General features: G+C 33.5%; 1 protein-coding gene across 1 annotated transcript; it reads left to right on the forward strand.

Annotated features, from left to right (window-relative positions):
• Window positions 1-6,807: 6,807 nt before the first annotated feature.
• On the forward strand, window positions 6,808-22,339 carry LOC148619211 (transmembrane 9 superfamily member 3-like). The gene is made up of 15 exons (XM_088578885.1): window positions 6,808-6,994; window positions 9,133-9,328; window positions 13,288-13,410; window positions 14,724-14,884; window positions 15,500-15,577; window positions 15,897-16,028; window positions 16,421-16,587; window positions 16,825-16,919; window positions 17,440-17,570; window positions 17,903-18,042; window positions 18,468-18,536; window positions 18,826-18,972; window positions 19,886-19,969; window positions 20,326-20,402; window positions 20,769-22,339. Exons 1-15 carry the CDS (start codon window positions 6,914-6,916, stop codon window positions 20,834-20,836), a joined length of 1,749 nt encoding a protein of 582 aa, XP_088435011.1. The 5' UTR covers window positions 6,808-6,913; the 3' UTR covers window positions 20,837-22,339.
• Window positions 22,340-22,384: the final 45 nt, after the last annotated feature.

Raw genomic sequence — 22,384 nt, forward strand, 5'->3', positions numbered from 1 at the left:
GTTGAGGTTTGAGTCAGATCTGTCAATAATATGCTATATTTATGATGGATGTGTCAAGGAGGATTTTATTTACTTTATTTTTATATACAGGGCATTGGGTGCTTTCTTACAGGCCTTATAATAGATTCAACTACTGACAATTGCCATCTTGACCTTAGAAATGAACTCCATGGGTACTTAGTCTTGGTTATACTAGAACCTTTATTAGATACTTTAATTTTTAATAAAAAAAAAAACATTTTTAAGGAATGAGAGTAGTTTCAATTAATCATTGCATTTGATTGCGTAAAGCCATTTGGTAATACAGTTTCCACATAACGTTACCCTTGCACCAAGGGCCAATTCATTTTTTTATTTGTTACACGTGATCAGATGAATTTGAATACAAGATAAAGATCAAAATATTACTTTATTTAAACAGTCTACTTTTTAATAGGACCCCATAAATTAAGTGGTTGTATATTGATATGACACTGTCATCATCCATAGACACTTGGTTTTTATGTGATGTGTTAGGGGTTTTTTGTATAACTATAACCACAAGGATCCATACCACAAACTTTCTTGGTGGTGTCGGTAAAGTGTGCTGGTCTCGAGTGCTAGAGGTCATGGGTTCGATTTCCGGTTGTTTTTTGTATAAATATAACCACAAGGTTCTATACCACAAACTGTCTTGGTGATCTTGGTATTGGTATCAAGTGCTGGAGGTCATGGGTTCAATTCCAGGTAGTTTTTTGTATAAATACAACCACAAGGTTCTATACCAAAAACTTTCTTAGTGGTCTTGGTATAGTGTGCTGCTTGAGTGCTGAAAGTCATGGGTTCCATTCCAGGTTGTTTCTTATATAAATATAACCACAATGTTCCATACCACAAATTTTCTTGGTGGTCTGGGTGTAGTGTGCTGGTCTCAAGTGCTGGAAGTCATGGGTACAATTTCTTGTCAAGTGACACCAAAGACTTTAAAATTGGTAGTCACTGCTTCTCAATCAAGCACATGGTACTTTATAGAGGATAATGTTAGATCAGAGTCAGAATGTGTCTGAGTGGGTTGATGTGCCTACCTGTGGCCTGATGCTTCTGTGATACAGAACAGTTAAGATCTGGCTCAGTATGTTGGACTATTACAATGCAGAGTCTGTTGGATTGGTCAAACATTCTTCTCCTGAAATGCATGAAATGTCTTCCACAGGACATTTATTAAACCTCAATCATACAATTCAACAAAAGAAAAGTTGGTGTTGATTTTGGGGTTTTTAGTCTTTACCTTTGAAGAATAATGTTTTATGAAATTTTATATTAGCATATTTCACACATTTTTTTTTGTTGGGTTTAATTTTAATTAGTCTGATATTTTTAGGATTCTTTGATGTGCTGAATCTGTGGGTAAAATTCCATACGACCACAAAAATTAATTGTTGTATGATGGCACTGTTGGCATCATTGTAGTCATTGTCTGGTTCCAGAAAAAGTATACATGTATGACTTCTATGAAACTACCTACAAAGAAAGATTGGCATTGGTTTTGACTTGAACACTTTGGGAAGCAGTAATGACAATTCAACTTCAGAACTATATCAAGCTTGAATGATGTGTTCATAACTAGGTTACATGTATTTAGGTCTCTGGCGGTATTCATTTCTATTTCAGAGATCTATGTTGTTTCAAAAATTTAACTAAAATGTACCAAGCTTATAGTTTGGGACCCAAACTGTTCTGAGGTTTGAACCTTTTTTTTCATGTGCAATGTCTGTTGCCGTGGTAAATATTGTTCCTAGCAACTACAAAAATATGCCATATTATTGCTACACCTTAGATGAATAATCATGCAAAGTTTCTTAAAAATCGTTTTAAAAAAAAGTTAAAATTGTTAAAGATATAATGATAAACAGATAAGCCTCCTGAATCACAAATCATCCCAACATCTCCGAGCCAACAAATGAAATGCATGTAAACCATATCAGCTCCATGTTACACGATAACTAGATGATACCATATTACATGTACATTTTTAAAATAAATGTAAGTTTAGGAACTGTAAATGGGTCTTACTAATGCAAAAAGATGACATAAATAAATGGGGTAAAATGAAGTCAAGTATTCTAAGAACATTTTAAATATGGCCTAGACAAGCATCCAACCCTCGGGAATGGCTTTCCTGGAAATCCTATGGCACCGATAATTTTTATCCTGAACGGGGGTGCTGGCATTTGATGTCGGATAAGATTTTTTATCACGCAAGTGCAAAATTTGTATTTATTATTTCAGCAGCAACCGAAATCAAATTTTATTTGAAAATCTGCATTGTTAAGTAATGGGGAAAAAAAAGAATCTTTTTTTTTCAATGGATGAGTAAAACAAAATTCCAATAATTGCAACTTTTTTCTCAAAAAGATCCCAGCCCTCATACTGTGTTGAACGTTACAGATACAGACGATGTACAAAATAGCAACAGCGTTTTTTTTTCTCTCTGGATTACCCAGTTAATACTTATGGACAGAAGAGGACATATGAAGTAAATGCAGTAACATTAACACAATTTATATATTGTTATGAACACTCGCAGCTGTAAAACGGCCCTCCAGTGTTCCATTGACATTTTGATTTAGCTTCAATACCTGTAGGAAATCATTACTTTTTGTGTTACCGCAGTGTCGTGTATGGAAGAAATGGTATTTTGTCTGAGAAAAAAGTATGTAGCGTCTATTCACATGCATAAGTATCATAACAATACACGGGCCTAATTTTTAATCGACGTCATATTTCTCTAGTGAGGTAAACCTGTATTTTTACACACAATTGGTAATCCAATGGGAACAATGGGCTACTCACAGATCTTATCTACTGTCTATATCTATGAAGAAGACCTTATATAAATAGTTCAAAACTGGACTGTCCAGAAGTGTCTGTATTTAGTTCGAAATACTGTAGGTCAATAGCGTATTAGTTAATATTTTTTTTCATGCATCGGGCATCTACGAATAACAATTTTACTCCTTTAAGCACCGTCCCTTGGTGCCTCTTTCAGATTAACAATTAAATATTGTCATCAGGATGAATTTCAATATTGATCATTTTATAGACTCCTCCATTGTTGGAAAACAATGTGCGTTTTCCCTGCGTCCCTGGTCTCGCCGTCTCGCAAAGAACACTATCATTCGAATGACCATTTGTTGTTTTAATGTTAAAATTGTACATGATTGTACAAAAAAACTCTTATTGTGAGTCTTAAATTGTCTTTATACATGTATCTGCATTTAATCATAAACATTGTTTTGTTATTGCTCCCGTGGACCAATAATTGGTGGAATAAAATACTTTCAGGGCGTAGCTGCCTATACGCAAATACGCAGATGCGTACTTTCGGAAAAAGTAACAAAAATAAAAACACACATTTTAAAGATGAAATAAAGGTTTTATGCAATGACTCACTGGGGCCTTGGGCGACCCCACCCCCCCTCCCCCTCGCCGTAATTTTGCGTACAAATAAAACAGGCCTAGCTACGCCCCTGACTTTGAAAATTTAATACAGGCGAAGCAACGAAATTTTCAGTGGTGTGTCCACACACACATATATATATATAGAAAGGTCTGAAAAACTCCCAACGATGTTAGAACTGTCAAATTTGCGATGCAAATTTTTGGTCGTTCCCTCCGCGGGACTCGAACTCGTACCGCTGTGACATCTATGGCAGCCTATAGCCTAGCTGGCCGAGTGGTCTAGGGCGCTGGACTTAGTGCAGGCGGTGTTGCCATAGATGTCACAGCTGGCCTATAGCCTAGCTGGCCGAGTGGTCTAGGGCGCTGGACTTTGTGCAGGCGGTGTTGCATATATATTAAAACCCCTGATAAGGACCATTATAGTTTCCATTATTTTGAAGTCCATGTGGTGACCTCTGAATGACAAATTTGCTACAGCAGAGTAGAGAGAAGATCTGCACTTAAGTATTGTACAAATTCTGAGACAATTGAAAATATCACTGCCGAAATTTGAGAAATTTGGAGCAAATTTCTATTTGGGAATGGGTTGGAAACTCACCGTTTCTGTATCATGGGTAAGATCCTCTAATATTCATTTTAATTTCCAAAAGCGCGAACCGAATCGTGGTGTTGTTAGGTGGTGTTTCCAATTGATGATAGAAAAATCCGTGGAATCAGGATTCAAACGGTAATGGAAAAAAAAAACCATCATAATCCAGGGATAACGACTAGAGAAGGGAAAAAAACACACATTATATACGCGACAAAGAGAGTGAAATAATCAAAATAGCACACACATAGAAACAAAATCAAATGAGCAACACCATTGAAAAGTAGGACTATGTACCTAAATTATATAAGATATCTTTAAAGTGGAAAAAATATGAATACGGCGTGTCATATGGACCAGGTTCACTCATAGATTCCTCTGCTTTTGCAGAAACAACTGGGATGCTCTTATAATGGCACGTCCAGGATAAATGAAAGAGGAAGGAAAACCGTGCAAATCGGTTCTCGTGATGCAATGGGTATACCATGCATAACTATTCACGAAATCATGGGGACCACAAAACTTTTGTATTGATGCCTTTAATCTTATAGCAACATATAACCATGTTCTAGAAGCCTTACTGTAAGTAGTCTATCGCGGTACAAAAAGTCCACGTATAGTTTCTGCATTCTCTGGCATAACGTATGAGTTACGCGTACGCGATTACTCCATAATTTTGCGTATACACAAGCTATGAAGGGATGTTTAATATAGCATGCGATGAAATGGATGTTGACGATACGTTGCCGTGAGGACGCATGTGGATGGAGGGTTACGTTATCGTATCTAGGTCAAGTTGGTCAAGAGTTACCTCTAAGTTTAGCTGACGTCACAGTGCTAGTAGTGTCCTTTATCTCAAGTTCTCAATTAAGTGTCTTTTGGGGTAGATGCCATGTATAGCGGAAACTGAGACTGGGGCATCTGACTAAAGGATGTTCCTTCTTTCGATAAGATCAGATATAAAAGTGAAGGGATAGATAGGTCAGCGAGTATCGTAGCACAATTTCTCCTCACTGTATTGTTGACCCTTTGTTTAAAAACTACCGCCAGTGGACAAATATACGTTATCAATAATAAAAAAAATCAAACATGTTGACATCTGTTTCGGTATATTAAGAAGATCATTTGGAATAGTTTTTTTTTTACATTAAGTTCAAGGCGTAGGAATCAAAAATTAAGTTGTACGGTTTTTGATATAGGGACACGATGCCTTACCGCGAACATGTGAAAATTATTGGTACGGCATACGTACCGTACCTGTAAAAATTATTGTACCGGTTCCTACGCCCATGTAGTTTGCTGAATCTCTATCAAGTACTGCGTCTCTAGTGTCATTTTTGTTTAACAACTATTTGAAAAGATGCTGCTAAGAGAAAAGAGGTTGCAACATGATGTCCCTGCTAGCATCTATAAAGATTCTGTAATTTTCTATAAAGTTCCTGGTTGTATCCAAGGTTGATATAGTATTGATTTGTTTGCTTCGACGTTTCGCACGCTTCTGCGGCTGTATTGAAAAAACACACCTAACTAAAATATAAATGACTATTGTAAACAATCAAAACTGTGATTATGTGAAAGCTGTATACTGTTGGAATCAGGACAAATAATACGTTCTGAATAGTTGTCACAAATGGTACTTCTAATTCTTTATAATCAATTAAACTTTCCAAAAATCCGTTAAAACGTCAAAATTCCGTATGTCAGGTGTAACACAGTATAAGTTCAAAAAAGCTAAAGATAAGGGTACGAAATTGGCCAAATTTTGCATGGAAGAATTTGTTCATGTTCTTTTTGAGATAATTACCGAAATTGCGTTAATTTTAGGCAAAAAAAAAATAGTCAATGCAACAATGAAAGTGTTGGTAAATGGTCTAAAAGTGGTCAATAATCAAATTCTATTATTAATGTAAGAACTTTTTTATACAATATTCTTTACCCATTAATATTTCCTAAAAATGTACATACTTTCAGCAATTCTACGTCGGCAATTGATAAAATTTTCAGTACAAACAAAAAAGTTACGTCTTTTTGAAAATGTCTAGTGAAATGTCAAATGTCAATATTTTCATGCTCCTGCATGTGAGAGTAGAAATTTCAGTTATGGTGAAACTCGCAGTGCTCACTTTCATAGGTTATGCCATAGACCTGTCTTTGGCAATGCGTAAGTATCCCATTATTGAAGCCCCGTGCAGGTCCGGGTGTTAAAAGAATAGGCCTGCAGCAGCGCTAAGCTTGTCGTAAACGGCGACTAGATAGTGTTCAGAAACCTAGCCGGGGGTTAGACGCTCTGCCCAAAGAGCAACTGGGATGTGTGCCCCGGGTGGTGGAATGGGGTACCCCTGGCGTGTAAGATGCTTGGGTTGTCAGGCTTTAATACGGAAAACCTGACCGCAAACCATAGTGGTGCACCGTGTTGGGAAAGATGCCACGTTCCTTGCACGTTAAAGAACCCTGTTGTGGTATTAGATAGGAGTAGGAACCTTTGCGCTCCGCCACAGGAGGCTAAATTGTCCGACCTTACCCATTTCTCCCTTTTTTTAGTGGCAATCAAAATTTGTCGACCCCATTATCCTTGTGTCCCATCCCTTTTTTTCATTACATCATCATTTCATGTTCATTTTATCATCCATTTCATATTCATCGTCTGAACATAGTTGAAATATTGCTGCTCGGACGTTAAATCGCAACAATCAATCAATCAATCAACCCATTTGTGAAAATGATGATTGAACCGCAATCTCAATTTTGAACCAGGAAGTTATGTCCCCTTATTTGACGTGGCTATGGTGGTCGCCATCTTAGGCGATAAGCAGTCGATACCGGGAACTAATCTCAGGATATCTCCTTGACTAGAGGCCATCGTCACCAAATTTAGTTTGCAAGATGAAAATCGGTTTTGTTTTTGTATGTTTGTGCACCTTATTTTACATCAGCAGTGTATTCGGCGATGAACACAATCATTTGGTAAGGAAACCCTCTTACCGAGCAACTGTCAAAACATTCCATCTTTCCTAGTGTTCCCCGATACTGCATAAAGGTGGTGATCTAAACACTTTGTGTCAGCTCTGTGCTTATAATCTATGAGTTCTTGGCTTGTCAATGTCTCGAAAATTTCATGTTTTTTTTCAAATATAGTCAAGATAGTACTGTAAAATAACAAATATTGAAACAAAAAGCAAACACCAACGGCCTTTTCAGAAAAAATCACTGACGAAGCAGTTTCCTGGCAAGAACTTGTGTGACCGAATGAATAACTAGCATAGCCTGATACTTGATGAGATCAGCAATTTCATTATATGCCTAAATGTTGACCAGAAGGCAGAACTCCAGTATTTTCATTTCTCGCATTTAACAGATAGCACAGGTACTATGCACTCTTTAGCAGCGGAACATGTGCTCTATCCCGAGGTCTGTGGTCTGCAAAATGAAAAAAAAGGACCTTTAAGAGTCATAGTTCTGCAGCTACACTTTCTTTTGATCGATAACCATTTAAAATTTGAAATTATGTCAATGTGTATAATAAAGAGTAACACATTGACACTATTTTTTTCACATTTATATGGTTTATTTATCAAAAGAACGCCTAGTGCCTGTGCAGGGTTCGACGTTAACTTTTATATTCACTTGTCCAGTCGGGCAAGTGACATGTGTGATTTACTTGCCCGAAATATTGAAATACTTGCCAGGAACTTTGTGTCACTATATAGTGTTTAAACCAGAAACCCTTGTTTAATAAGACGTGGATGGCAAGAAACTGTTCAACTATAATGCAGATGACAGTGGTTTAACATAAATTGACCATTCTAAGATTCGATTACAGTGATACATAGTTAGACACCATGATCAATCAACATTGTTGAGAATACTATTTTCAGAGAATTCTGTAAGGCAAATAGAAAATGTACCAGTCAGACAAAGGATACACAAAGTGATGGCAAAGGTCAGCTCATGTTGTCCTGTCAGAATTGCACCAAATACAACATGACATATTCATGAACCTATGTAATACTGATTACCATTGAATTAAATAAAATTGAATAAAAATAACGCAAAATTTGCAGATCATGCCATTTTCAGAATCAACAATGCCATCGAAGTCTTTCAGCCATCCATCATTAAACCCACGTTTTCGTTTTAATTCATAGTCAGCTTTTGTATTTTTCTGTGGAATTTCGGGGACCCCAGTTACCCCAAAACAGTCAAGTGTCCCCTGCTTGGCCATGCTTACTCCCTCGACACTTGGGGAGAACTGATTAATTGCAAGCCAAATAAATCGAAAAGCCGTCATATTTTTTGCGGGAATAAGGGGTAAAACAAGAAGCAAAGAAATTACAAGTATTCATGTGAGGAGTTTTTATTTCACATCTTTAGTTTAACAAATGGACAACAATAACTATCTTCAATAGAATTTTATTTCTCTTTTTCTCTCATATTTTCGAAGTTTTCGATACAGATTTCTTACAGTTTTCCAAAGTAAGAAATCCCATAAATAAATTGCAATGTTCAATTGGATAACGAAAATAGATGTACAATTGGACGCATCCGATTGGTCGACATTAATATCATACGATCTATTTTTGGCAAAGGCAAAATAAAAAACTATCCAATGATAATCTAGGTCAGCAAGGTCGGGAAGAATGGCGAACTATACAGAAGTAATTTTCGATGTTTTAGAGCTGCGATGATCAGAAATAATGTAATTTGGGCACATATTTTTTTCACTTGCCCAGTCGGGCAACTTTGATGTCGTTTTTACTTGCCCAGACCGGCGATTTACTTGCCCCGGGCAATCGGGCAACCGTTAATGTCGAACCCTGCTGTGCCCATAATTGAATACTCCTATAGTCGAGGAGTTAGAATTCACAGCATCTATGTAATTTGCCGTATGATTTTACCCAAATTTTTTAGAACAGAAGGTGATCAGCTATTCATCAGAGCTTTAAATTTAATAATATTTGTTTATATTGCAACACTTGATAGGGATACTGGTATTATATTATGATGAATGATATTCTGAAAAGATGTCTTGGGTTAGTTTTATACTAGAATTTAATTGTTGAATTCAGAGCAATACTGTTCAATTATAACTATCTTTTTTTCAGTATGAAGATGCTGAAGAAGTTGTTTTATGGATGAATACTGTTGGTCCTTATCATAATCGCCAAGAAACATACTCTTATTTCTCCCTTCCATTTTGTGCTGGCCCTAAAGAAGACATTGGTCACTACCATGAGACCCTGGGTGAAGCATTACAGGGTACTGAGTTGGAATTCAGTGGATTAGATATTGATTATAAAGGTAACCTTGGAACATCTAATTTTATAAACTAGTTTTATTTTATTTTAAGTCAGCAGGGTAAATACATTAAGGAAATGTGACCTCTGATGTATCTGTGTTCACCCCTTGAATTGTAATTGTGTAGTATTTAAATATAAATCAACATTGTAAGGAGCTATTTGTCAAAAATCAACACTGCTTTTGAGGAATTCTCTTTTCCTTTGCAGACTTGCCATTACAGAGTAGTTGGATAACTTCTGTTATGCATCAATATGTTTAACCTACTGATGAAATCTTTATCATCTAGTTTCTTGAATTTACACTAATAAACTATAGGTGTACTACAATATGTAATATTTTAACACTACTAAGCAGGGTTTTAGGATTTTGAGGGCTTTAGTCACTTTTGTGTAGAGCACGAACGACATAATATGGGCAGCAGAATTTTTTTAAATAGTCAGTATCTTAAACTAAAGACATAAACACTCTTAATATATTCATTTTAAGTTAACAGATACAGGCATAACAATAAATACAATAAATGTTAGAACAAAATAACTATTATTTTCTATAAGAAAACGTGTGTTACTTAATAAAATAAAAGAGTTACTATTAGAAAAATAGTAAAATAAAATTTTCTTACATCATGACAAAGGTTTTATGCATTCAGTCTAAAAATAGCTACTATTTGACATAATCTACTATTATGGTATGATCTGACATTCAACTACTAAGAGAAAATCCTCCTGTCTTTTGCCAAACACCACACCTCAAAAGCCCTCTTCAACCTAAAACTCCTCAAATCAGAAGGATGGAGACAGATCTTTAGAAGAGAATTGATTGATGAAACCTTGAGTCTGTTCCTAAAATAGGTCTTGATCAGATAGTACCTACTAAATCCCCTCTCGGTCACCAAAAGATAACGCAGAAACTAGACAGATTCAAAGGAGGTTGGCCACATTGGCATAGTCAACTGTAGAATGTTGCACTCCGTAAGCGGTTGCTGCGTGATATCTTACTGCTGGGTGGTAATTTTTCAGTGACCTTTGTCCCCAGATCATGAGTAGAATTGAAGACGTTCGTAATCATTGTGATTTTGTTTCAAGAAGAAAAGAGAATCGTAAAATAAATATTTGTCGTTGATTAATACTTCCTAACTGTCGACTGTTGTGTTACAATTAATTGAAATCCATGAGTTAACTCTAGGCTTTTTTCGGTGGTCGAAAACGACCGGCTGAAGTTGAGTGAGAACCATGGGATTATCTTTTGTGGTCCTAATTTTCAAACGATTGATAAATTGTTGTTATTTTAAAGGATTATTGTCGATGCACATATCAGGGATGCCAGGTTAACAACAATAAAATGTACTTCACACCTGGTTGACCAGGTAATTACAAAGCTTGGGGTCATAAACTTGTCAGAGCGTAAGACCGGGTGACGATTGACAGTTTTTAACAACAATTTTATTTAGGGTGACGAAAATTTATCTGAAATTCTTTTTGAATGGAATTTTTTTTAAACACTTTTCAAATTTTAAGTGACGAAAATGATCTTAAACATTTTCGTCATTTATGAAATCCTGGCGAAAATGACGAGCGCTAGCTAAATCACTGTACTAAGTTTATTAAGGAGGTTTTGAGTGCTTTCATTAAGAGCCGGTATCCGGTATTTTTACCCGGCTACGGTAGTGTCTGGTACCGGCAGAATGAAATAAAAGCAAAAAAAAAATCATGAGGAAAAATCTAGTAAATTGATATCTAAGATCGTTCTGTCTGTAGGCTATGGGTATGTCTCCAAAATTGTGATCTGATTTGTGTAGACGAGTGCAGGAATTTTTAGTGTTGGCAACGAGTCAACACGTGAAACAAACTTTTACAGAATATGATTTAAGGGACGACCATTCGATTTGACGAGGAGGAGTTTTGGTAAAAATATTCTGGCAACCCTAAGTTTGAAAAGAACATGTCTGGCCTTTCCTGACAAGAATATAAAAAAAATATTTATTTTCTAATATTACAAATTCATTTTGTAATATTACAAATTCATTTTGTAATATTACAAATTCATTTTGTGATATTACAAATTCATTTTCTAATATTACATATTCAATTTGTAATATTAGAAAATGAATTTTTAATATTACAAAATGAATTTCTAATATTGAAAAATCTTTTTTAATATTAAAAAATGATTTTGTAATATTGAAAATTCATTTTCTAATATTACAAAATATTGATTTTTGTCCACTTTGGCTTGCCATACACATGCAATTGCTCTACATGTCACAGCAATAATTAGGCAATAAACAACAACAAAGTTTTATTATGAAAATAATCAGCACTAGGAACCACCACATGTTATGGAATTTCATTCGATTTGACGGGGAGGAGTTTTGGTAAAAATATTCTGGCAACCCTAAGTTTGAAAAGAACATGTCTGGCCTTTGCTGACAAGAATATAAAAAAAATATTTATTTTCTAATATTACATATTCAATTTGTAATATTAGAAAATGAATTTTTAATATTACAAAATGAATTTCTAATATTAAAAAATCTTTTTTAATATTAAAAAATGATTTTGTAATATTGAAAATTCATTTTCTAATATTACAAAATATTGATTTTTGTCCACTTTGGCTTGCCATACACATGCAATTGCTCTACATGTCACAGCAATAATTAGGCAATAAACAACAACAAAGTTTTATTATGAAAATAATCAGCACTAGGAACCACCACATGTTATGGAATTTCATTTATACTCAACGTCACATAAATAACATACTGTTAAAATTTGAATAAAAATATTTTCTACGACTTTATTGACACCTACCGTCGTTTAAATTGTCTTAAATGACTTGCTCATTTGTTTAGCCAAATGGCTTCTCCCTAAACAAGTCGCTTATTAGCTTAAATCATGCGTAACAAATCCTTACGGGAAAATCCCATACTAATATCCGCCATGTTGGTTTCTACAGGACGATTTGTTTACAAACGAAGTTCGTAAGTTCCCGTCGAACTCCGGTGACAATCGTCTGCTTGATCAACTTCTCTGTATTGTACGTTGTCCGCGTAAAATAAATCCGAGATATCCGAAATAACGCCGAAATGCATTCTGGGTTCTTCGGTTTTTGGACAAACCATTTAAACATAAACAACATCTCCTAGCAACCCGATCACTGTAAACATGGCAGACTTTTTACAATGTAAATATTGGCACCGAGAATTAAAATCTGACCGGAATTTAACGATTCAATGTTTAGGCAGAAGCCATTTGGCTAAACGAATGAGCAAGTCATTTAAGACAATTTAAACGACGGTAGGTGTCAATAAAGTCGTAGAAAATATTTTTATTCAAATTTTAACGGTATGTTATTTATGTAACGCCGAGTATAGTAAATGTTTAGTTTTGTTCCCATGCTTTTATTTCCATGTGTTAGTGTTCAAACTTTGTAACAAGTAAATAAAAGCCTAAGAACAAAATATGACATTTATCAAAGTAAAAAAAATAAACAACCAACAAAGTTTATCAGCATTAGTCTAGAAATCGATCTGGTGGGAATTATGGGGAGCTCCTGGATTTCAGGATTTTGTGACTGAATTAGTTATGATTCATCATATATCATATATCTTGATTTCAAATTCATATATTTTAAACAAAACTGAAGCAAATGTTACAGACTTGATCCCATATTTCCAAGTCAAAATTTAAATCTTATAAAGGCTAACATTCAGGAGCTTCTGGGGGCTTTCCCCCGACCCCCACCAATGCATTGCCCTGGACCCACTGGGGGCCTTAAGCGGCCCCCGAACCCCTTGTTGAATTTATTTGGTACCTCTTATTTTCTGTAAAGTACCTCCTGTCTGAAAAATTAATGCAACCCCTGGGTTTTGTAAAGGACAAATATTATAAGCATGAACAGTTAAATATAGATGAAAAAATTTAGATCATCAGAGTTAAGTGTTTCTGTCATTCCAGGTGATGCAACAAAGCGAACATATTGTACAGTAACCTTAACTGAAGAGAAGTACCAAGCTTTTGTGTATGCTGTTAAAAACCACTATTGGTATCAAATGTATATTGATGATTTGCCTATATGGGGTAAGTAAAAACTTTCAACTAAACAAGTTAAAAAAAGGCAAATCTTTGTCAAAGCTTTTTTGATACATTTTATAGAAAACTGGAATTGTTTCCTTGAAGTCCATGAGGGAGATTGGTGATTTATTTTCACATGAAGAGATTTTTTTACATTGAATAAATTATGTTCAGATACAACAGTACAAAAAGTACCAAAGCGTAAATGTTCTCTACTGTCAACATGGATTTCAATTTCTCATCTTTACAAGGTGGAGAAAAATAGCTTTGAGGCTAGGCTACCAGACAGTTAACCGTAATTAGATGATAAGAGAGTGGCTTTTAGTATTCATTTTTTTTTCATTTTTCCAATGTTAACCATTGTTTATAAAATGTCTTTTGAGCAAATTCAGGTGTAAACCTCTTTCTTCTTAATGTAGAAAAAACAATTGCACCTGTATATTTATTCACAAGAATTTTGACGTAATTAAGGGTGTTCGCTGCTCTATTTAAGAATAACACGGATATTCAAAGGGTTGTGAAATCTTTCAAGAATATTGAGGACTCACTGTGCTTGTTTTTGAGATGTATGCATTTGAAATTTTGATGGGAAAAGGATTTCTGGAGATTTTCTATAGGTTTTATCCTTGTAGGTTTTATCGGTTAATAACACTGAAGAAATAACAAGGATTTCATAAAAACTCTTCAAATAATATTTGAAGTAGCATTTAATGAAATTATAAAAAGAAAAATGTAGGTCACTAAGCAAAAAATATTATTGCTATGAAATTGGTGAAAACAGAGGAGTCTGAAAATCTGCCAAAAAATCTGAAAATGATCAGTGAACATCCTTATATTTAATGCATTGGGTCTGTATAATCATCTGATTTGTCTAATTAAAAAAAATAGAGGACAGTTTCAACACAAAGTAATTTATTTTTGCTGGACATGTCTGACTATTCAATAGACCTTGGGAATCATTGGAATTTAATATGGTAAACTTTAATCTTGAATGCCTCAAAAAAGTTGAATGAAAGATTGATATCAGTTCATGTCACTTCAGACCCAAGGAAACTTGCCTTTGACTAACAGGACATTCGGTCAGACACCTAGAAAATGTTATCGGACCAAACAGATTTTAGTCCGACAGATCCATCGGTCTGGCACATTTCGATTGGTCTGTCACTTGACATGCCATGTTTTTTATGCATGTGACAGTGAAGCTCTGGCTTAAATCTAGGTAGAAGTAATATTGAATATTTTTCCTGTAATTCAAAGTCAGAAAGCCTGTAGTCGAAATTTTTGGTGTTATAAGTATTTCCTGTCTCCTTTTTTTCTAGGTATTGTTGGTGAAATAGATGAGAAAGGTGATGGATACTATATCTGGACTCACAAAAAGTTCGATATTGGCTATAATGGTAAACAGATTGTGGATGTAAATCTCACCAGTGAGAACAAGGTCAAGCTGGAAGCTGGGGCCAAAATTCCTTTTAGCTATGAAGTATGTTTAATATTTAACCACTGTTACATCAATTAGTATAGAATTGGATCTTTCGTAGTAAAACTAACATTGATTAGTATAGAATTGGATCTTTCGTAGTAAAACTAACATTGATTAGTATAGAATTGGATCTTTCATAGTAAAACTAACATTGATTAGTATAGTATTAGATCTTAAGTAGTAAAACTAACATTGATTAGTATAGGATTAGATCTTATGTAGTAAAACTACATTCTGTTCTACAAACTTGCCTTTATCAATATTTTTTCACTGACAACTTTTCTGGAAAAATATTAATGATCACAAAAAAAAAATGATTAAAAAAGTATTATTAATATGAAAAAAATGTGATAATAAGTTATTAACATTTTGGCATTGTAGAATTATTGGATCTAGAACTTTAAGTTTTTAATCAGTAGCCAGTATTTAAGGAAAGGAAAGTACATTCATGTTTGCAGTTGGGTGGGGCAGCTTGTTTATTTATAATAAGTAAGTCTATTTTATGATGATTTATTCTGAACCCTGATTTCTGATTTCTTTGATTGGAGTTAAATAATGTATCTATTATGTTGCCAGCCAGTGTATTTAATGGATTATATTCCTTCTCTGTTTTAGTTAAAATGGTCTCCATCCAGCATTAGATTCGAGAAGCGATTTGATAAATACTTGGATCCAAACTTCTTTCAACACAGGGTAAGTTTATTATTTACAAGACACATATTCATGACGTATGATTGAAAAAAATTCTACCCTTCACCTTTTCACTACAAAAATGAATACAGTTTTCTCTCATTAGACCTGATAGTAAAATAAATATTTGAAACTGCTGCTGTTTTTGTTGACATTTAAAATAATAGAAAAAGTTATTTTATTATTGTGTGTTGGTTTTGATGATTGAATGATCAGTATATGATGACTGCAAAGGTTAAATATCATTGGGTCATGAAGATCCACTTGCAACAGGTTTGATATGTTCAGTATATATACTAAATGAGTAATTTGTTTTTAACAGATCCACTGGTTTAGTATCTTCAACTCCTTCATGATGGTGATATTCTTGGTTGGTCTTGTCAGTATGATTCTGATGAGAACATTGAGGAAAGATTATGCCAGGTACAGCAAGGAAGATGACCTAGATGATATGGTGTGTTCTTTTTTAGACATGAATTTTACTTTTAATTTTCATACATGTTTGATAATTTTGATGTATGTAACACAAAAATCTAATGTATTTTTCTAAAAACGAAACTTTACTAAAGATAATTTGTTATTCATTAAATGTTGAAAATGATATTTTTTTTCAACTGTATCAATTTAAGAAGTTTCTGGAATGTATCATTTTAAAAAGTTGTAAATATACTTGTACTGATGTATGGTACAAAGTGAGTGGAATTCAACACATTTATTTGTCTGTCTTTATCTTCCTTATATATGCAAGCATGTAATTTTTAGGTTGTATTAGGAGTGTTAAATATATTGTTGTATCACAATATTACTGGCGAATTATATGTATCATCAAGAAAAGTTACATTTCAGGAGAAAGATTTGGGTGATGAGTATGGATGGAAGCAAGTGCATGGAGATGTATTTAGACCAACATCATCTTCTATGTTATTCTCAGCTTTGATTGGTTCTGGTTATCACATATCAGTTGTCTCCCTTTGTGTTATCATCTTTGCTATACTTGGAGATTTATACACAGAGTAAGTTATTACTCACTTTATGAGTGTGTAAAGAAAACTTTTTTTAAAAAGAAAACATGATTTTGAAGATTTGAAAAACTCTAAATTTGAAAGACATTCACCAAAGTAGATTTGATTTAATTAGTGTTCCTGAAAACAAAAAGGTAGGAAACAAACACTGCTTTTTCAATATGAAATTTTAAAATTGAATATCCATTTTATTTGTCATATTATTATAATTATTGTTTTGCATTGTAGGAGAGGTTCTTTATTAAGTACAGCAATCTTTGTGTATGCTGCTACATCTCCAGTCAATGGATATTTTGGTGGTAGTCTGTATGCTAGAATGGGAGGTATGTAATATGACTAGTCACTATCAATACATGCTATCATTTAGCTGGTCAGCTTTTAGGCTGGTATTGTGACCCCAAAATGATTTTGCAATCTCTTTAACATTGGTCTAGGTGACTAGTTCTTTTTCCCTAAAATGTGTTCTGACAGAATGTTCAATTCTAGCCTTAAAAAAATCTTTTTTTCTGGTAATCTTACCAGCTGACTAATTGTTTTCAGTCAGAGATCTTAAGACCAAATGGAAATATTCCACATATGGCACAATGGAACAGATGATTATGTAGAGAAGCTATTTGTGGTTCAAAATATGTCTGAAAATGCAGATTGACAGAAGAAATCTGTGGAAATTGGTAAAATTACTTCAAAACAATGCAACAGGAGTCATTGTTGGTTTTAAAAAAACTATCAGACTGGGAAAAAGGTGATGTATAAAAATGAAAATTAATTGTTACAGGCACCAGCTCTTTGAACATATGAATGTATTGTTGAAACAATTATAAATGTGAATTATTGGTATTTCAGGAAAAGTATGGATTAGACAAATGATGTTGAGTGCTTTCCTCCTGCCTGCTTGTGTATGCGGGACAGCATTTTTTATTAATTTTATTGCCATATATTACCATGCATCCAGAGCTATACCTTTTGGGACAATGGTGAGTTACTTTGTTGATCACTTCCAATCTTATACACTGTGTTAATAAGTCTACACTTAATGGCAGTAAAATATCTTTAAGGAGTGACGGGCCATTTTTCAACAATTTATGACATTGCCTTGTACAATTTGGGGTAATTGTGATATGGAATGTTTAAAAATGGAATTGTATGGAAATGAAATAAAGTAGTGCTTAGGGTTTTATTTTATTTATATTGTTTTGATATTTTATAAAAATCTTAAATTAGTAATTATTTTTGGAAAAATCAAATGTGTTTTATGGATACCATTTCAGAGACTAATATAAAGATATGCATTATATGTGCATTGTAGGTAGCAGTAACATGTATTTGTATATTTGTGATATTGCCCCTGACACTGGTAGGAACAGTGCTTGGGAGAAACCTGGCTGGCCAGCCTAATTATCCATGCAGAATCAATGCAGTACCCAGGCCCATTCCTGAAAAGAAGTGGTATGATTTTAATGATGCAGTTAAGAGGCTCCATTGTATCTTGATGTGAATTAGTCAAAATAGGTGAAGTTGTAGACGCACCATTTTACGTTTCCAGTTTTCACCTTTCTTGTTAAAATTGTGTGATTTGTCACATGAAGACTAATTTAACAAAATTTATAGTGACATTGACCAAGTTTGCAGAGAGCACAAAATTTACAGGGTTATCAATGAAATTCCATATTACATGTTCATAAATGTTGCAATAGAATTTTGTTTTAAACAAGAAGGGTATGCTGTGCTTCATATTTTCTTTGTTAAAATTTCATGCTAGGACAATTATATAGTAAACTTTTTTGACTACTCACAAAGATTATTCCATATTTCTGTTGACATATAATATAGTACAAGAAAAAGAATATCTGGATAGGATTCTTCTGTTGCAGGTTTATGGAACCTACTGTTATAACTGTACTGGGTGGAATTCTACCATTTGGTTCCATTTTCATTGAAATGTAAGTCATGATTACAGTCTTTCTAATGTTTAGTTGGACATTCACAGAAGAATTAGGTTTAGTCTTGTTTAAGTTGTTATTTAAATCAACTGAACCAAATGTTATGTTATAATTTTGAAAATTGATATGTTATGTGAGGTGAAAATAGTCTTTGTTCAAATGAATTTCCTTCCTGGACTAGACCATATGTAATGTATGTTCAAGGGTTGGAAGATATTTTGAAACCCTGTGATCATTTAAAAAATTTAGTTTAAGATTCAAGTAGACAGTTGTAATCTTTTTTTTTTAGGTATTTTATCTTCACATCTTTCTGGGCCTACAAGATATACTATGTCTATGGATTTATGTTGCTTGTGTTCCTGATACTGATGGTAGTTACTGTGTGTGTCACTATTGTGTGTACTTATTTCTTGCTAAATGCAGAGGATTATCGGTGGTAAGTGGTTGGAAAATCTATTTTAGAGGAATCACGATGCCAGAAGAGATCTCAAAATGTTGCTAACTTTCAATCTTTGTTTTGATTGTTATTTTTGCCTAAAATGAGTAGATGAACATGGAGACAAAGTTACATTTCCAAAATAAATTTCAGGGCTGTGAAAACATTGTGCTCGAAGTTTTGAATTCTAGTATAGACTGGTACTTGATATCCTTAAAAGATCAACTGGATTAAGAGTCTGGAAAAGAGGACTTTTGTCCTCTTCCTACCAGTAAAGAAATCTAGTACACAATGATACTGTTTCACAAATTATTATGATTTAAAACACTGATTTAAGTGATAAGAAATTAAAAATTGACTGCTTAGTATTTAGAAACTTTACTCTCTGCTTGGGCATCATATGAAAATTTTATTTCTTGAGTTGTGAGAAAATTGGTAATCAAGGAGTTGCAGTTGTAGATCATGTTTCTTTTAATGTTTCAAAAGGGTGACGTCTTTCTGTGTCATGGTTCAAATTTCTAACTATCGTCTGTGTTTGCCATCATCAATTGTTACAGGAGAACAATTTATGAAACATCACTTTCATCCAATGATAATGGGACAAAATCAAACAACCAATTGCTCCTTTGTATTTTGACCAATCAGCATCTGAGAACTCTAATCTCTCTTGAGACCAGAATTATTTTCCCACATTGGTCAAATGGTATGAAAATTGGTTAAAAATTAGAGAATATACTTTCAAACAACATTGCGATGGCAATACATTTATTATAAGGTCTTTTAAACAGGAATGATTTTTTTTTTTTTTGGCTTTTTAGCAGAATTCCCTTATTTCAAATAGGGATTTTACAATGATGATTCTTGTTTGTTGACCTCGTTAAATGATTCCTGTTAAGTTTATATATATTTTTAGGCAGTGGACGAGTTTCCTAGCTGCAGCATCTACAGCTGGATATGTTTATATGTATTCATTTTATTACTTTTTCTTCAAAACAAAGTAAGTATTGATTGAATGGGTTTATAGATGTCTTAGATTATGCTGTTAAGATACATCATTTATACTGGTTTCTGTCTTCCATACAATTTAGGCAGATAATTTCATTTATTAATGATATTTTTATATATAACACTAATGACTTCCATATACATTTTTTGTTATGTTTTGTACTAGGTGTTTATGAATAGAGTATGTTTTATTAAATATGTGTTAAAAGAAGTATTTCAATTGATGGCTATTTGAAGTTATGCTTGTAATTGAAGTGCATAATTTCAGAGCTAGCAGTTGGGAAAATAAAATAAAATGCTGCACACGATAAAGGTCAATGCAATATTTTAAATTTGTTTCTTTTTTAGAATGTATGGATTGTTCCAGACCACATTTTATTTTGGTTACATGGCCCTATTTAGCATGGCTTTGGGAATTATGTGTGGTAAGGATTATATTTACATATAAAGAATTAAATTGCTGATAATACACAACAAGTAAATAAACTCATGTCATTTTGTACACTAGATTTACCAAAACAGTATTTGAAATTAGTGATAGACCAATAGACATGCAGGTCTACACTAAATTTCTGTAATCTTATATATATACACACAACGTAAAACTTCATGAAAATTTGCTCTAGGTCTATGATGAAATAAATCTTAATTTCAAACACTTCTACTCACCTGGGAAATATTAACATGAATTAAACTTGTAGACTATGAACTTAAACTATACCCCTTGTAGCTATATAATTTTTTTAACTGTCTCAAAGTCATTCTGTTTATTGTTTTATTTTCTTTTGTAGGAACCTTTGGATATGTAGGCACAAGTGTCTTTGTTAGAAAAATATATTCAACAGTTAAGATAGACTAATGGGTATCGGTAACTTTTACAGCTGGAAAAATAAAAGAGCATTATGGCTGTGATGTGTGGGGCTAAATATTATCTTTGTAATGGGTTCATTGACTGTGCTCTCCAAACATTCAAAACACATCATAGTATAGCAGGTCAGATAGGACCAGTACTGCAGACATGATGGCAATTTTTCCTATTGGTTTCAAAGGACATCTCAGTTGACAAGATCTGAATTCCAGTTAGGCATCTAGCACGTTATAATTTCATAATTAGATCCAGCTATGAACTTAGAAAATCATTTTTGAGCTCAAGTAATATCATGGTCTTGTTAAAGAAATATCAAATTCTTATAAATTGTATTGTACCATAAAGATAATGATCCTAGGAAGTTACCCTGGTTTTGGTGCAAGATTATTGGCAACATTGGTACTGTCAGTACACATTTGTTCACATATATATATGTTGGTCGCTTTCACAGGTCATGGAGTCAGGACCTGATATTTTTGTTGTTTGTGAAGGTTTGATAAGTTTGTTCTGTTTGAATGTGTTAATCTGCAGAATTTATAATCTGATGCCACAGATTCTTAACTATCAACTACCCAGTAAAACTGGAACTTGGTTTATAATTATGTTGTTTGTCTTGATGTTTTAAAGGAATTGTAAGCACTTAGAAATATGATTTATATGATAAACTTCCACTTTTCCCTCTTATTGTTGTCTTTATCTTTTATACTTGCTCTGCTGTAGACCATATATATGGTATTTACATAATAGTTTTGCTACTGAAAATAACTGCATTTTGTTATGTTTTTTACATTCCTGATAAAACATGGTTCTCTATATGTGCAGATAAGTTGCTATTTGTTCTGTTTTTTAAAGGTTATATTTATAGTAAACTTTGTGGGATCATGTGAAGATGATTGTGTCAACAAGTGATTGTGTGGGGATACGAATGAGTCTATCAATATGCCATGTTCATTAATGTGTCTAATTGTTCATGTTATATCATTGGGCTTTTACTCTTAACAGAAATTATACAGCTTTTGATGATACAGATGTTTTACACACTGAACTGATGTGTAATTGATATTCATCTCACAGAAGAACCATTCATTTTTTATTATCATCAAATAATTATTTCATATCATGTGAAAAGACTGTTGTGCTGTTCAGCATAAATTTATATTCTAATCTTTTTACTTGTCTTTTGATAGATCTAAAACAAAAAAAAAAGCCTTATCTGAAAACAAGGTGACCCTGTCATGGTCAAGTATCTCTACAGCAATTAATATGCTTGAAGAGTTTGTTTCGCTATATCTATATTGTAAGGCTCTAAAATTGCTTCTAAAGCACAACTAGTCGTAGGATTTAATAGGATATATTACATTTGTTCTGATGATGATTTTGAAAGCTGTGTGATAATAATCTAGAGTAGAATGTTAATGAGATGTGTTTTGGTTTTTGTGAAAGAGATGTATATTACATGATAACTGTACATAAAAAATAAATATTTATAATATGTTTTTTTTTTCATTATATTATTGAAAGTAGAAGAGCTGAGTTTTA

Source organism: Perna viridis, chromosome 4 (genome assembly GCF_037379345.1).
Source record: "Perna viridis isolate PV_CMFRI_1.1 ecotype Kerala chromosome 4, ASM3737934v1, whole genome shotgun sequence".
NCBI classification, from domain to species: domain Eukaryota; kingdom Metazoa; phylum Mollusca; class Bivalvia; order Mytilida; family Mytilidae; genus Perna; species Perna viridis.